This window comes from Astyanax mexicanus, chromosome 13 (genome assembly GCF_023375975.1).
Source record: "Astyanax mexicanus isolate ESR-SI-001 chromosome 13, AstMex3_surface, whole genome shotgun sequence".
Taxonomy (NCBI): domain Eukaryota; kingdom Metazoa; phylum Chordata; class Actinopteri; order Characiformes; family Acestrorhamphidae; genus Astyanax; species Astyanax mexicanus.
The window spans coordinates 6381758-6398658 of record NC_064420.1 but is presented as its reverse complement, the minus strand read 5'-3'; the positions used below and the strand labels follow the sequence as shown (position 1 = coordinate 6398658).

At 36.0% G+C, this 16901-nt stretch overlaps 1 protein-coding gene across 2 annotated transcripts in view; it reads right to left on the bottom strand.

Annotated features, from left to right (window-relative positions):
- Nucleotides 1-14729, bottom strand: part of chchd6a (coiled-coil-helix-coiled-coil-helix domain containing 6a) — a 95192-nt gene extending 80463 nt beyond the window's left edge. For both annotated transcript variants that reach the window (XM_007232560.4, XM_007232561.4), the window contains exons 1-4: nt 14467-14729; nt 10692-10761; nt 9284-9395; nt 7346-7490 (exon numbers count right to left, since the gene is read on the bottom strand). In XM_007232560.4, the coding sequence (XP_007232622.2) occupies nt 7346-7490; nt 9284-9395; nt 10692-10761; nt 14467-14550 (411 nt within the window). In that variant the 5' untranslated portion in view covers nt 14551-14729. The remainder of the gene's footprint in view (nt 1-7345; nt 7491-9283; nt 9396-10691; nt 10762-14466) is intronic.
- Between the last annotated feature and the right edge of the window lie 2172 nt (nt 14730-16901).

The following is a 16901-nucleotide window of genomic DNA, read 5'->3' as shown; positions in this document are numbered from 1 at the left end:
TTTCTGTTACAATTACAAGGTTTCTTTTTTCTCATAAGTGACAGAATAAGGGAGTTATGGCCAAAATCACTAGCAGGCTCAGAGCCTTGTGGACAGACACTAGGATGTCCACAACATGCCAGATGGGCACAAGGTCATCAGACAGATTTTAAATTAATTTTAAAAAAGTCATTATGCATCCACACAGGTCCGGAACCATCCATCCCACATGTATGGCCCTTAAAACAAGCACAAGGGGACAAATATATAAACTATAAATAAAATTCAGACTCTTTACATTATTTGTCTGTTTAAATTAAATTGCAATAGCACTTTCTTTTTATAAAAATTATATTTAATCAAGGGGTTATTCCCGTCCCTGAATGCAGGCAACTACATAAAGCAGAAAACAAGATTGTATCACACAGTTTTGGTCTTATAAAAAGTATGTATTACATATGTTTTACTGTTTTTTCTATTTTCTATTTGTTGTTAGTTTGAGATTTTTTACTGCTAATGTTTATTAAAATAATAGCCTTTAAGTTTGTTGCATTTAAATTATGCTAACATTTAAATATTTTAAAGCAAGTGACCTGTAATGGCGGTGGGAGGAATCAAGTCATGTTTTTGAAATGATCCAGCGCTACTTAAGCGGGAAATAGAAAATAAAGTTTATTGGATCCTATTGCCCAGCTTATCACATTTATCGCGAAATATAATTTTCTCAATAACTATCGATATCGTTTTATCGCCCAGCACTACTGTGCTGGTGAGAAAATGCCCTAAGACTCCTCATCAAATTTGACTTACTAAAGATACTGGTTGTTCACGCCACGTAGTTGAACTAATCTAATGAATTGGGTAGAGTTATAGATCCTTGACCCACCGGCAGGCCAGAAATCAGTGGTTATGATTACAGTACTTATACGCTTAAGATTATCTGAGGAACTATAGGTTACATATAGACAACTAACATGTCATTTAAAAGCTTAGAACCTCAGATGTTGCCATTTTATCTTAAAATTCTTTATAATATTAAATATTCCAGTTATTCCAAAAAATACCAGCAGACTCTCAGGACTACGATGCTTTAAATCATTATAATGTAAAATTTAAAACTACTGAAAAAAATAAGTTATTCCAAACACGAGACTTCACTTCAGAAAGCAAAAGCACTCCAGGTACCAGCCCCTCTCTCCCCAACACACACACACACCATCACACACACACACACAACTCACATAAGCTCTTACCTCAGACTGTGCCCTTCAAAACAACACCAGACTCATGTTTTTTTTTTTTCTTCAATCCATTCGCTAGCAATCCTCATTTATATGTAAAGTGTTCTCGGAAAAAGCAACAAGATTTTTTGTAAGGTAACGAATAAAAAGAATAATATAAAATGAAGCGCATGCACTGTTGCTTTAAGAAACATACAGATTGGTCAGTCTCTTCCCAAAGACACATCATTTAATTTTGTAGACCAATCTGACGAAACACATCCGAGGAAGCGGGTTGTAACCTGATACCTGCTCTTTCTTAAAAGCCCTGTGGGTGTTGGGGATGCTTCCAGAGACCCAAAAAGTGTGACAGGTACTTCATAAGGTGCTGTCATTAGGTGTAGATTATACATAAATTCCATTTTTTTTTTTTTATTTAGGATTAACCAGCAGACTTCGTCTGAGGGAGGGATCTGTACCTACTGTCTGGCAAGTCAACAAATGAGGTAAGAACTTTTGTGCTTGTGTGTTTCACAGTTTCACAGCTTGTGTGTTATCACAGTTAAGCAAAATCTAGCTTGTTCATATTTTGCCATTTAGCACTAGCGAACACTACCATGTGGTAAACGCTCAACGTACACATGGCATGACCAGCCACAGCTTATTTGCATAAAAGTGACAGAGCCCTTAAACAGATCATTCTAAAAGGGACAGAAACTAGCAAGAACAGAGCTGGTAAGATCTCTTTATGTGATTGATTTTGTGCAAATAATTGCATGTTTTGTATAGGTCATAGACCTATTCTATCTAACATGTGTAAAAAGAGGTATAATATGTCCCCATTAAACTTTATCCACCATCTATGTCCGCATGCTTGCAATTTACCATATGTTTCTTTTTAAAAGGAGATTGGTTATCGACCTTCAGACCAATTACTGGAATATAAGGCAGTCTTTCATCTGGCAGTAAACAACAGAAGAAGAAAAAGAAGAGGTGTTGTGCCATAATCTGGCTCCCCTTGGCGTGCAAAGGAGCCAAGGAGCAGTATGAGTACAACAGATTATGCTGGAGATCAGACATATATAAAGTCCTGGAGACCCAGACTTGAATAAAAGTACTTTAAGTGCTCAATCAAAAAAGTGACTTGAGTAGTATTAAAGTGTTCTTTAAAGACCACACTTAAATAGAAGTTACATTTTTTTGTACTTAAGTATTGCAAGTAGTTTATTGTAAAATGTTACTATTCAAGTACTGAAAGTAAAAGTACAGTACTGTGTTATTAGTGTAGTTATTACAGAAAGCAGTAGAAAGAACAGGAGCAGCCAGAGTCTTCTTATAAGATCAGCTTGATCTCTTGATTGATTCACTCAATGATGAGGAGCTTCATCAAACCCGGTGACAGGTAGGAATGATTCCTAACATTTTTATAATTGTAACAAGTAACAATGCAGCACATAAACGATGAATCAGAGTAAAAAGTATTAAACTTATTCTAAATATGTAGTGAAGTATAAGTGGAAGTAAGAGAAGAAAAATGATACCCTAGTAAATGTAGATACAGCATTTTAGTACAGTAGTGTAGTAAAAATAATACTCCAGTAGATACGGATACAGTATTTTAGTACTTAAGTACAGTAGTGAAGTAAAAATAATACTCCAGTAGATACAGATACAGTATTTTAGTACTTAAGTACAGTAGTGAAGTAAAAATAATACTCCAGTAGATACAGATACAGTATTTTAGTACTTAAGTACAGTAGTGTAGTAAAAATAATACTCAGAATTAACTCAGAACTTCACTTTATACTGCTGTCACTGCTCTTACTGATCTTTACACCTTACTAAACTCACCAGCCAATTAATACCAGCAGAAAAAAATACCTAAACTGTGCAGCGTGGAACATCTGCATAACTGAAGATCTGAACCACAGCAAAACTGCCATATCTGTGCAAATATATAGTGCAATATATATATATATATATATATATATATATATATAAAAATGGAAAAAAGATCAAAGAAAGAAGTGGCAGCCTGCCATCTAGTGTACAGGAAGTGAAACTGCACTCTTACTTCAGTCATTCTGAGAAAGCCTGTTGAACGATAATTTCTTCCTTTTATTTATTTGTCACTTTGTTATTCAGTTCTAAACGCCGAAATAAAAAAAAGTCTGTCACAATGATAATGTTGATTATTCAGACTGTAGTCTGCACAACTCCTCGCTTAACTCTTATATGGCAACGTCATTACAAAACTTTTTTTATAGTAGTATAGTATTATAGTTTTTAGAGGCTACCAATGAGAAAATCTTTGTTGCAGTTTACAAACTGGCATTCCTGAACTGCTTAAAGGCTAAGCACCACCTAAAGGACCTATCTGAGGACTTCACATTATTTTAGCTTCTAAAAATCTAAATGTGAATTAAAAATTTAAAAATCACATTTAATTTACTTTAAAATTAATGAATTCAAGTAAATTGACGGAAAAACAGAGTCGCTACAGAAATTCCTGAAAGACCGACTGACGTCACTAGTGAAAAACAGTAAATAGCGCCACTGTCAAACATCGTTAGCTATGGCAGGCTCTTTCTGACTCTCTGGAAAGAGCTGCAAAGTAACAAAACAGACAATAATATTATTGGTTCCTGACATTTTAATCAAACTTCACACACAAAAGCAGAACGTAAACCTATCACATATCTAAGTGAGCTATCCAGGCATCTATTTTATGTAGCTAGCATCCGTTAGCTAGCTAATGCTGGATAAAAGTAAATAACGAAGCTAGCTAGCATCATTTAGATTCCGAAAGCTGAATTTATAAACTCTATAAACTCTATAAATCTCTATAATCCAACTACCTAAACTTTTAGGTTTTAGCCTAGAAGCCACCAAGCTTAGCAAGTCCGCTTTTCCGACTGCAGTGGAGGACGGCTCTGAGCACGGTGTGTAACTAGCTATAATACTAACTACCAAGGCTAATTAATGCCAGCCAGTTTACTTCCACAGAGGCTCTTGTTACCTTCTTTACATGCCCATATCGAGCGTACACTATGTAGCTTCACAATCTGCTGATATTAGTTTGTTTATTTTGACTAAATAAACTTGAATGCATCTCAGTTCACTAATCAATAACCTCAGAGGGGTGCTTTTCATGGCGGGGGTGCTGCATTCAGCACCAGTTTTGTTAATCTTTAGGAGTGAAGTAAGCACTACAGATAACTTTAATAAATTTTGTCCTCTTTTTGGATATTTTGAGGTCTTTGGGGCATTTGGTGCTTAGGTTGTATTTATGTGTTTGACAATTTTATATTAGCTGGTGCTTAACCTTTAAGGACTATCAGCGTGTGTGAGTCAGGGCAGCAGACAGCAGACGGAGGGCTTATTGAAGCAGCAGGCGGTGGAGAAACAGAGCTGGACCAGCAAAATTTGTGGATGGAGCCCCGAATGTGCGCACAGCTGATAAAACTAAGCAAAATCTAAGGTAGATATGTGAGCTAAATCCCAAAACAATGCTACATTCAGCTCAGTAGTGTCATCCTCCACTCATGCTAGCACAGTCTAGCCAGCTAATGCTAATCCTACTGGCCACTGGCTATTCAACATGGCAACTCGTGGCAAAGAACTCTCTGACGATGTGTAAAACAGAATTCTTGCTCTCCACAAACACAGCCTAGGCTATAAAACGTTTGCTAACACCCTGAAACTAAGATACGGCATGATGGCCAAGGTGATACAGAAGTTTTCCAGGATGGGTTCCACTGAGACCAGGCCTCCCAAGAGTCGACCAAGAAAGCTGAGTCCACATGTTAAGTGTATCATGTGTGCTGCCAGCATTGCTGCAGAGCTTGAATTTCTTAGAATATACACCACACACTGCATCAAATCTGTCTGCACACACATGGCACTGTCCTAGAGAGAAGCCTCTTCTGAAGCTGACGCACAACAAAGCCTGCAAACTGATTGCTCAAGACAAGCAGTCCAAGATAATTCATTACTGAAAACATGTACTACGGGGACTGACAAGATCAAGATAGATTTGTCAGTCGAGCATGGTGGTGGTAGCATCATGGTCTGGAGTTGCACGAGTGCTGCCAGCACTGAGGAGCAGAATTTCAACATGTAGGCTGCTACTACTATGACATTCTGAAGCAGAATACGATCCCATCTCCTCAGAAACTGGGTCTCTTGTCAGTTTTCCAACATCATAACAACCCCAAACACACCTCCAAGATGACAACTACCTTGCTGAGGAAACTGAGAGTAAAGATGATAGCCCTAAACGCAAATGAGCACCTGTGGGGTATCCTCAAAAGCAAGATGGAGGTAATAATTGTACAAATTAATGATAAAGCATGGAATAATGAGGGTTAAACAGTGTCGTACTGTCAGTACATAATCAAACCCTGGAGCAATAAACCCATATTCAAGAACAGTCAATCATGTATCCAGTACTGAGTGAAGGAGATGCAGTGCAGCAGCTCTCAGTACTTTATTCTGTTTCTAAAAGACTGTCATGCAGAAGACAGCAGGGGTTGCAGAGGGGCACGTGGTACTCAGCATGAAACGGCGGTAATGAAAAAAAGCTTTTTAATAGCAGAGTGAGAGAGAGGCTTGAACCATATGCAAATGTGACTTATCACCTCTTTCTGCACACAGGGCAGAGAATGGCATTAATGCGTTTAAAAGGGAGGAAAAATCCCTATGGTCTCCTGCTCTCTTTTTTTCCCTTTTATCCTCTCATTCTCTCACCCACAGAAATTAATCTGGTGAAGACTTGTCATTAACAGTGAATATTCATGAAGGACATCAAAACAAGTCTGAGCAGACAGTGGGGGGAGCAGAGAGGAGAGTATAAAGTGTATAAAGAAAGAGAGAACGCTGCATTACCTCAAGGGAACAATGCTTTTAGAGTTATAGAGTCAAAACCGAGCTGCATTTCTGTAGAATATATATACTGGACAACATTAAAGCCAAAGGGTTCTATCTTACACCATGCAATACTCATTGCTCTCTTATCTATTTTCACGCCTTTTGCCTGCATCAGTTCTTGTGAATATATTCACACTGATGGGCATGGTGGTCTGGAAGTGAGGTGTGTTCAGGTAAATTTCAGGTGTATTGCTATCTTGGCAACGTAAACAACACAGGTACGCCACTGATTGAAAACAACCTAGACCTATAACGTCAATGTCAGAAGTTCATTGCTATCTTGGCAATGAAATATCAACACAAGCACATCCTCAACACACATACACTCGCACTTGTTACAAAGTCATGGACACCCATCAGTACACAAAACCATAGCGTAGCTAAGCAATTTTTCCATTAACAATAAACAGAATGAACTAGTAGATCAGTTTCCTCTGCTGAAAAGCTTTGGACACGTCCAGGTAGCTGCGCCTCTGAAATAGAAATCCAAAACATAATCCAAATCCAAAACACACCCCCATGATTAATTAAGAGAGTTAGTACATGCCTTTTGTGTGGTTCAAGCTGAGCGAGGTGTACTTTACCCGTCATTACAACAGCAAAGATACACTGACTCCCTAAATCAAGGTGTACAGTTGATGGTTCACATAAATATTAAGAAAAATAGGGCCCAAAGAGTCAAAACAACCACAGCCATTCAATAAAAAAATATGCATACGCTGGATATTGTTATTAGAAGTGGGTTAAATAAAAATAAATTCAAAGCAATATTCATTCATGTGAAGCTCCAGCTCATCTCAAATCACCTCAAATCACCATCTCAGTACAACAGGTTTAGATCAGGGGATTAATGGGCAGGACAAACACTTTTTTTTTTTTTTTTTACTACGTAATTCTATATTTGTCCCTTACTTGTTTTCACGTCTTTAATAATAATACATTTACGTAGAAAATACATTTAATAAAAAAAAAAAAAAAAAAGAAAAACACTGAATGAAGAGGTCGGCCCAAATGTTTGACTGGTACTGTATATGTGTGTATATATATATATATATATATATATATATATATATATTTACATCGTTTTCAATCATGATATTAATTGTATTATGTGTTTTAATGATAATCTGAGCTGTTATTTATAACTACTTAACAGAATTTTGTCAATAATCCCCTCAGTTTATTTAGTAGGTGTTGTGGATGTTGGTGTGACCCACCAGCTGCTTGGCTTTCTCGGACTCTTGGAATGTATGCAGTCGCTCTCTCTGCACAGCTCGGGTTATGTCCTGTCGCGCTGCCTCTCTCTCCTTCTGGGCGATGCGAGCCAGCTCCTCCTGTATAATCGCTTTCTCACGTTCATACCTGCACACGCAAACATTTCACATGCATTATTCAGTACGTTTGTATTGTTGTTGAGTTCATACACTTAACACGCTCTTTATTTCTCTCTTTATTTCTTAGATCTTAAATATATATACTTTTATATACATTTTTATTCACTACAGTATAAGGGCTGCAACTAATGCTTATTTTAGTAGTTAACTAATCTTGAATAAACTTTTTTGATAAGGTGATTAGTCATGACTATTCGTGTCACTTTTTGGACATTTAGTTAGTCAGGGTTCATACACTTTTTAACCCAAGAATTTCCATGATTTTTTTTTTTTCATGACTTGATCATGATCAGTGCAGACATGGACAATAAAACCAAAAATCTATTAAAACAATGATCAAAATTCATAGTTCATTTATAGTATAATTATAGACCATCTATAGTTCATTATAAAATGAAATTAGATAAAATAAATTAGATAGAAATCTTTAATAATAATAATAATAATATGTGTGTCAGATCCTGAGAGCTCTATTGTGTAGGGCTAAATTACAGAAATGACTCTGAGCTGATATATTTGTTAGCTCAAAATAGATTTTCTCCATCATTAAAACTAAAACAAAAAAATGTAGATTAAATTTCCATAACTTTTCCTAATTTTCTGGGTATTTATTTAATTAAAAAAACTCATCAAGGCCTGGAAATTGCTATTTTGATTTTTCCAGGTTTTTCATGACCGTACACACCCTGGATATTTTGACACACCTATATTAACCTATACGTTACAAAGTACATTATATGACACATATATGTGTATATATATATATATATATATATATGTGTCTTAAATTGAGCTAAAAATGTTTTTTAAAAATTATATACCAGCTAAAATTTGGCCATCTTTTGATCAAAACATTTAATAATGTCCTCTATTGTGAGGACTTTTTGGTAATAATTATACAAAGAGGGAACATATAATATAATTAGTGCATAATATCAAATGATAAACTAAACTAAACATTTAGTACTTTTATTTATATGCTATTTGGGTATTTATAAGTATTTACTTCTGTTAGTATTACTATTTTTCTTCACACACACACACACACACACACACACACACACACACACACACACACACACACACACACACAAAGACACACTTTCCTGCTCTAACTGCAGTATACTCTCTTTCCACAGGATGTCAGTATTGATCCACCTCTCTCTCTCTCTGCTCTGTGTGTATGTATGTATGTATGTATGTATGTATGTATGTATGTACACACACACACACACACACACACACACACACACACACACACACACACGGCTGAAATAACAAAATGATCTCAGACCTCAAATAATGCAAAGAAAAAGTTCATATTCATAAAGTTTTAAGAGTCAATATTTGGCGGAATAACCCTGGTTTTTAATCACAGTTTTCATGCATCTTGGCATCATGTTCTCCTCCACCAGTCTTACACACTGCTTTTGGATAACTTTATGCTATTCACTCCTGGTGCAAAAATTCAAGCAGTTCAGTTTGGTGGTTTGATGGCTTGTGATCATCCATCTTCCTCTTGATTATATTCCAGAGCTTTTTAATGTGGTAAAATCAAAGAAACTGAATTTTTAAATGGTCTCTTATTGTTTTCCAGAGCTGTCTACAGCAAAGTTTGTTTTATGTTTTTTTCTCATTCAACAAATGAAGCATAACAATGTAAATAACATTATATATTTAAATGCACCTCTAAACATGGCAACTAGAAACACAGAGCAGGAAATACAAGAGAATACAAACAAATAGAACACGGCTCCATACCTTCCTCTGAGCTCTTCTCTGGTGTCGGAAGCAGTGGGTCCAGACTGAGAGCTCTGCTGGGGTTTTAAAGGTGGAGTGTGAGCTGTGGATGTCTGGGGTTTAGGCTGTGGGCCTATAAAACAAAGCATGTTCAAAACCAGATTACCAGATTTATTTAAAGCAACAATATGAACAAAACATGCGTGTATAATGTGTAAAAGGCCTGTTGCAGTCCAATTCAAAATACTGTAACGTTGTCTGCCCCACCCCCTCCCTCCCTAGATGTGAAGCTCAGACCGGTTGCCAGGTTGAGAACCCTGACTCTGTATCTAAATTAACAAGCTGAAGATGAGTTTAGGATTTTTCTTTATAGCAAAATATAAATCACTTTCGTAGCTAAATGAATTCAAATTGTCTGTTTCTGTCATATATTTCTATCACACTGGTTGATGCAGAGATAAACAGTTAACAGCTTTGGCCAATCTGCTCCTCCACTGTGACTGATAGCAGCTAGCACATTAGCATGTCGTAGCATTAATGTGTTAGCCAAAACTAGTCAAATTTTGTTTTTGCCCCCCGCCCCAAGCGCAATGCAAGCAACGACTTTTTTTTTTTATTTTATTATTATTTTTTTTTTAATCTCTGAACCGATTAGGAAAACCATCTTGCTATACAATTTGAAGATATTTCCTTGCTTATTTCTTATTCTGAGACGTTCTGGTTTTATAGGGGTGAATTAAACACTTCGTCCAGTTTAAACTGATTTCTACAAGGTAACGTTTGCTAAACTGTGGTGATTTATTGTTCAGTGTTACTAGCTTGTAGCCCTTTTGCTGCTTAACTTGTAGTACTGGCAGCTAGTCGGTTAGTAGCAGCTAATCTCTCCAAACACATAATTTGATTACTTGACTTAACTTGATACCCCTCTGCATGTATTGTGTTCAACTCCTCCCCCCAAGCAAAGCAGTCTAGAACCAGGGCTGTTAACTTGTGCAGGGAAATTAGGCACCTTAGGATCCTGCGTCTTGTAGTCCTTCTGGGCTCCAAGCTGTCTCAATATCAAAGGTTTTGCCATCATTTACTGCTGTTTTACTCCATTTCTGCTTATTAAGCTTTTTAGAAAAATGCTAAGTCTAGAGCACACTATGTTTTCTTGATACTGTGTTCCACACCTAGCAACGTGGGCGTGGGAATAGGACTAGACACGACTAAACAGATTTCCGTGAAGATCCAGAATGTTTTTACAGAAGATATCTGATCATACATCATTTAAAGAATTAGTACAGAAAATATATTACATATTGTTCCTTTAATCCCACACTTATATATCAATCTAAAAACACCACAAAAATGCTAAAATGACAACAGAATTAAAGAAGGATACTCTGTATTCTGATCTCATTTTATTTTACCAAAGATCATATCATACCTGGGCTCTCCCGACTGCCTATAGAAGTCTGATTGACATTCTTCATCCGCTGCAGGACATCCTCCGACAGCTGTTGATATAGGAAATATAGTGTGTGGATGATTGCATATAACGGTAAACCATCACAGAATATAAAAAAATGATTTTAATATACATTTTGCAGACTGTTTTTACCAACATTTCATAGACACTGAGGTATGCTGTGCCCTAATTACACACACAAACAGCCAGTGTAATCGGTCAGACACCTCAGCTACCCCAGATTAGCATTAAATCACCTGCCTCTTGCCTCCACCATCAAGATCCTTACATCCTGCCTGTACTGTTACTGTAGCGTGTGCACTAATGGAGGGGAAATGCCATTAAACTAATGATCTAGCTAATTTACTTGTAAGATATTGCTTTACCTCCAACAGCAAGCCTTTAAGCCTAAAAAAACACCAATATCACAAGCCCTAACTCAAATTTTACATCTAACAACTACTGTAACTCTGACTGATCATGTTACCTTTGATTAACATGGAATTTTACTCTCTTCATTAATGAGAAAAGTTAAAGATAAGCATACTTACTTCTTTACTATAAATTAAAATTGTAATACGTTAATACTGTAATTCTGACTAGTAAAAAAACAGGTACACATATCCATATATTAATTCTGACTAGTACAAATTATAACCCAAAATATATACAGCTCTGGAAAAAAATAAGAGACCACTTTAAAATGATGAGTTTCTTTGACTTCACCAAGTTAAAAACCCACTGTAATATAATCAGGAGAAGGATGAATAAACTGCTTGAATTTGTACACCAGGAGTAAAGGCATAAAGTTATCCAAAATCAGTGTGTAAGACTGGTGGAGGAGAACATGATGCCAAGATGCATAAAAAACTGTGACTAAAAACCAGGGTTATTTCATCAAATGTTATTTTTTTTAACTTTTAAAACTTTATAAATCTGAACTTGTTTTCTTTGCATAATTTGAGATCTGAAAGTTCTGCATCTTTTTTGTTATTTCAGTCATTTTTCATTTTCTGCAGATAAATGTTTTTGTTTGGAATTTGGGAAAAATGTTGTCCGTATATACATAGAACAAAACAACAATTTTCATTTTACTCAAACATCTACCTATAAATAGCTAAATCAGAGAAACTGATTTTCAGAAACTGAAGTGGTCTCTTACTGTTTTCCAGGTCTGTATATAAATAAGTATATTTATATATAAAATGTAATTCAGACCAGTAGAAAGGTGCAAGTTCTATGTAAATCAATGGGAACATGATGTTGGCCCATCCTTTACAGCTATAACAGCTTTTACTCTCTTGGTAAGGCTTTACACAAGGTTTAGGAGTGTGTTTATAGATTTTTTTTTTAACATTCTTCCAGAAGCCTATCTGTGAGGTCAGACACTGATGTTGAACGAGAAGGCCTGGCTCACAGACTCCACTCTAATTCATTCAAAAGGTGTTCTATCAGGTTGAGGTCATGACTGTGCAGACCAGTCAAGTTCTTCCACACCAAACTCAAAGCTCATTCATGTCTTTATGGACCTTGCTTTGTCCACTGGTGTGAAGTCATGATGAAAAACACAAAGGGGCTATCCATAACTGTTTCCACAAAGTTGGGGGAATGAAATTGTCCAAAATCTCTTGATTCTTTGCTGAAGCATTAAACGTTCCTTTCACTGGACCTAAGGGGCCAAGCCCTACTTCTAAACAACAACCCCGCACCATAATCCCCCCTCTTCCAAACTTTACACTTGCCACAATGACAAGTACCATTCTCCAGGCAACCACCAAACCCAAACTCATCCATGTGATCGCCAGATGGAGAACCATGATTCATCACTGTTCTAGAGTCCAGTGTCAGCATGCTGTACACCACTTTACACATGCTTTTTTTTTTTTTTCCACTGCATTGCGTATGGTCAAATATAGCTTGGATGGAGCTGCTTGGCCATGGAAAACCCATTACATGAAGCTCTACTCTCTTCTGTTCTTGAGTTAATATGAAGACCACATGAAGTTTGGAGGTCTGTAGTGATTGGCTCTGTAGAAAGTTGGTGACCTCTGTGCAATATATCACTTTTACGTGGTTTAACACTTCATGGATGGGCTGCTTTCATTTCCAGGCGCTTCCACTTTGTTATAATATCACTGACAGTTGGCTGTGGACTATTAAGTAGTAAGGAAATTTCACAATGGCATCCTATCATGGTACCACAGTGCTAGAGTTCACTGAGCTCCTGAGAGAGACCCATTCTTTCACTAATGTTTGTAAAAGCAGTCTGTATGACTAGGTGCTTGGTTTTATACACCTGTCAGCCATGAAAGTAAAATGGATTGGAGCAATTTTGGCAATATAGCCATAAGTAAAGCTGAATACTACTATATAACGCATATATACAGTACCAGACAGAAGTTTGAACACACATTCTCATTCAATGTTTTTTTATTTCTTTGTTTATTTATTTTCTACATTGTAGATTATTATTATAGACATGAAAACGATTAAGGGAAGCATATGGAATGACCAGAGGTGGAAAAAGTACTGAAAAATTGTCATTAAGTAAAAGTACCTTTACTTTGCTAAAATTCTACACAAGTAAAAGTAAAAGTACCCATCTAAAAATCTACTCGAGTACAAATAAAAAGTACTCAATTTAAAACGTACTTTGAGTAAAAGTTACTTAGTTACTTCTAATTATTAGATGTAAAAAAGTAAAAACAAATAATACATTAAATTGTTTTTAATCAACTATTATTCCACATAATAATTTGGACCTTTCAGGAAGTATTTGTTCAGACCACCCCATTAAAAGTGGAAACTGTAATTTTATAGTTTCACAGTTCATTATTATTTTCTAACTTGCCATTGTTATGTTTTAACTGCTATGTACATGTTTTTTTTTTTAACATTTAAGCAGATTGTTTAATGATAAAAGTACTTACACCACATGCTTTTGCAGGTTTGATGTGGAAGTTTTCAAGCTGACAGCTCTGTCCGGCGGGGCAGACATATTTTGCATTGCATGAGGACGTAACTGCCTCGTTATTCCAACGGCAAGCTATTTTTTTTTTTATTCAGACAATTGTTTTCCCACAGCATTTTTTTTTACTCAGTAATTGGGAGTTTTCCAATTTACCAAAAAAGATTACTTGTGTCAAGATGTACTTGAGTAAAAGTAAAATTACCCATTTTAAAAGCTACTTTAAAAATTACAAATTACTAATAAAATTTACTCAATTACAGTAACCTGAGTAAATGTAATTCATTATTTTCCACCTCTGACCTAAACCTCTTAAACTGAGATGGTGATTTGTGATGAGCTGGAACACTTTTTGTTTACTAAATAATTCTGCATGTGTTCCTTTATAGCTTTAATATTCTTCAATATCAAATTTAAAATGTAAAAATATTAAAAATCATAAAAAGAATGAAAACAAATTGAATGAGAAGAGGTGGGTGCAGAAAGTAAAATTCCACCCCAGGATTTCCTTCCAACCCGCCGGGAGTCTCCGCTGCAGCCAAGCTACACCTAGAACCGCCCAGCCGGTTGGAACAAAACTCTGGAGTGGATTTTTACTTTCTGTACCCACCTCTATTTCATAAACACACTAATACCCCATATCTGCCTGTTCTTTCACCATAAAGCAGCAATTAACTTACTTATCATTAAATTTACCGCACTTTAGCTACTCTACTGGATCTGTAATGTCTATAATCGTGGGTAATTAGTAAAAAAAATCTAGCTACACATCTACCCCAGCTTTACCTTCACTCCACGCAGAACCTGCACATTCTCATCTTCATCCAGGCCAAAAGACACTTTCCTGGTGGAACTCTCGCCGGATCCCATCGCCTCTATAATCCTCAGTGATCCCCAAAAAGCGCTGGATCTAACTCTGCTGATCTGATGATCTAAATTATTATTAATACCCGGTTCTACAGCCTCTCTCGTTCACACACTGTTTCACACTGTTACAGTGAAGATTTGACAGACGCCATGGCCGGTAGCCTATCCTTCACTCTGATTGGCTGGCGACACTGACGAAGCACCAATCACAGCGCACGATATAATATATGCCCGCGCACGGATGTCTGGGAAGTGAAGTTCTAGGAGCAGAAAGTTGATTTAATGGTATGGTTTTATATGTATTTTGTAGTGTTATATATATTTTTTTTTCTTAAATTGAATATTGTATATCTTGTTTGTGTTCTATTCTTACTCTGTTTTATTTTTATAGCGTGTACTTATAGTGTAGAAGGGGGTATTTTAATGTTAGGATTTCAAAGCTTACTTACAGATATTATGCAAAAAGAAACATTTATACGGACATTATTTGTATGTTTTTTCACATTACAATAAACCTACAACTATACAGCTCTAGAAAAAAATACGACCACTTAAAAACGATGAGTGTCTTTGATTTTATCAAATTGAAAATCTCTGGACTATAATGAAGAGGAAGATGGATGATCAAAAGCCATCAAACCAAGCTGAACTGCTTGAATTTTTGCACCAGGAGTAAAGCAGCATAAAATTAAACCCAAAAGCAGTGTATAAGACTGGTGGAGGAGAACATGCCAAGATGCATGAAAACTGTGATTAAAAACCAGGGTTATTCCACCAAATTTCTGAACTCTTTATTTGCATTATTTCAGGTCTAAAATTTCTGCATCTATTTTTGTTATTTCAGACATTGCTCATTTTCTGCAAATAAATGCTCTAAGTGAAAATATTTTTTTTTGGAATTTGGAAGAAATGTTGTCCGCATTGTGCAATAATCATTTCACTCAAAAAAGTTTGGATACTCCAGAGGTCATGACCATCATCCTATTATTTGCTGTGATTGGCTGGCTATACCAGTCACATCTGACCACATAGTACATGCTGAAGTTTGGGAGTCTGGTAAGTGAAATCTTGATAGCAGAAGCTGGATTAATACTACTACTACTACTAATAATACTTATACTAATTAAAATAATAATAACAACAATAAGACCAATTGGTACTTTTGGCAGTGTGGGCAGTGTGCCAAGTCCTGCTGGAAAATTAAATCTGCATCTCTATTAAAGTTGTCAGCAGAGGGAAGCATGATGTGCTGTAAGATTTTGTGGGAAAACAAAACTGCACTGACTTTAGACTTGATAATAAAACACAGTGGATCAACACCAGCAGATGACATGTCTCTCCAAACCATCACTGATTGGTGGAAACGTCACACTAAACCTCAAGCAGTTTGGACTGTGTGTCTCTCCACTCTTTCTGCAGACTCTGATCCCTTGATTTCCAAATGAAATGTAAAATGTACATATAATATAAATGTAAATGTATTTCTTATTGCGCTATTTATTGCGCCATCTGTCATGGTTACTTGGGCATTTTATGTGGGTTAAATAACACTGTATATCGTACTTCGGTTTTGATGGTAACTGCATTTCACTGGCTCTGTATTTTCACACAAACACAGTAAAGTAAAATCTAATCTAATAGGTATATTATATTTTTTCTATGTAATTTGTACAGATCAGGTTTTATCTATAACTGATTCACTGCATATTATTTTAGCAAACCAGCTTGTTCTGTTAGTGCAGTAAAATTCTTGGTTTAGTGAACATACATTGGATCTGTTGTTCTTCAGTCCACAGGGTGGAAGCAGAGATCTGAGAGTGTTAATGCAAAAATAAAGATATTAAAAAGACATAAAATGTGAATCAGTTACAACCCAAAAAAATAAGTAAATAAAATCAACGATGCCAAAATATCTACTTATAATTACTTAATAATTTGACAGCAACTGTGTTGATATAATATAGTAAATCCATTCAGACGTAATACTTACCCTCTTGAAACCTGGACATTTGCGTGATATTTTTTCTTTTTTCTCCTAGCTATTTAGGATTACTAGGACCTAAGAAGTATAAAAACTAAACTAAACTCTGTCCTTGTACAGGAAGTCATTTTTGCAACTAAAAAAAACAGTGTCCTAGTGTGGGGACGGTGGTTTATTTTAACATTTAAAAAAAGATCCTTTTCATTTGGGATCAGAAGGACAAAATTAGTGCAACAACTAAATGTTAGCTTTCTACAAAAAGAAAATAAATTAATAATTTTTACCTGGCCCATGTTTCTGTCTGGAATGGCTGTAAAAAACTTTGACTGGGCTTCCCGTCAATTGTTTTTTTTTCAACCAAGTGAGTGTAATG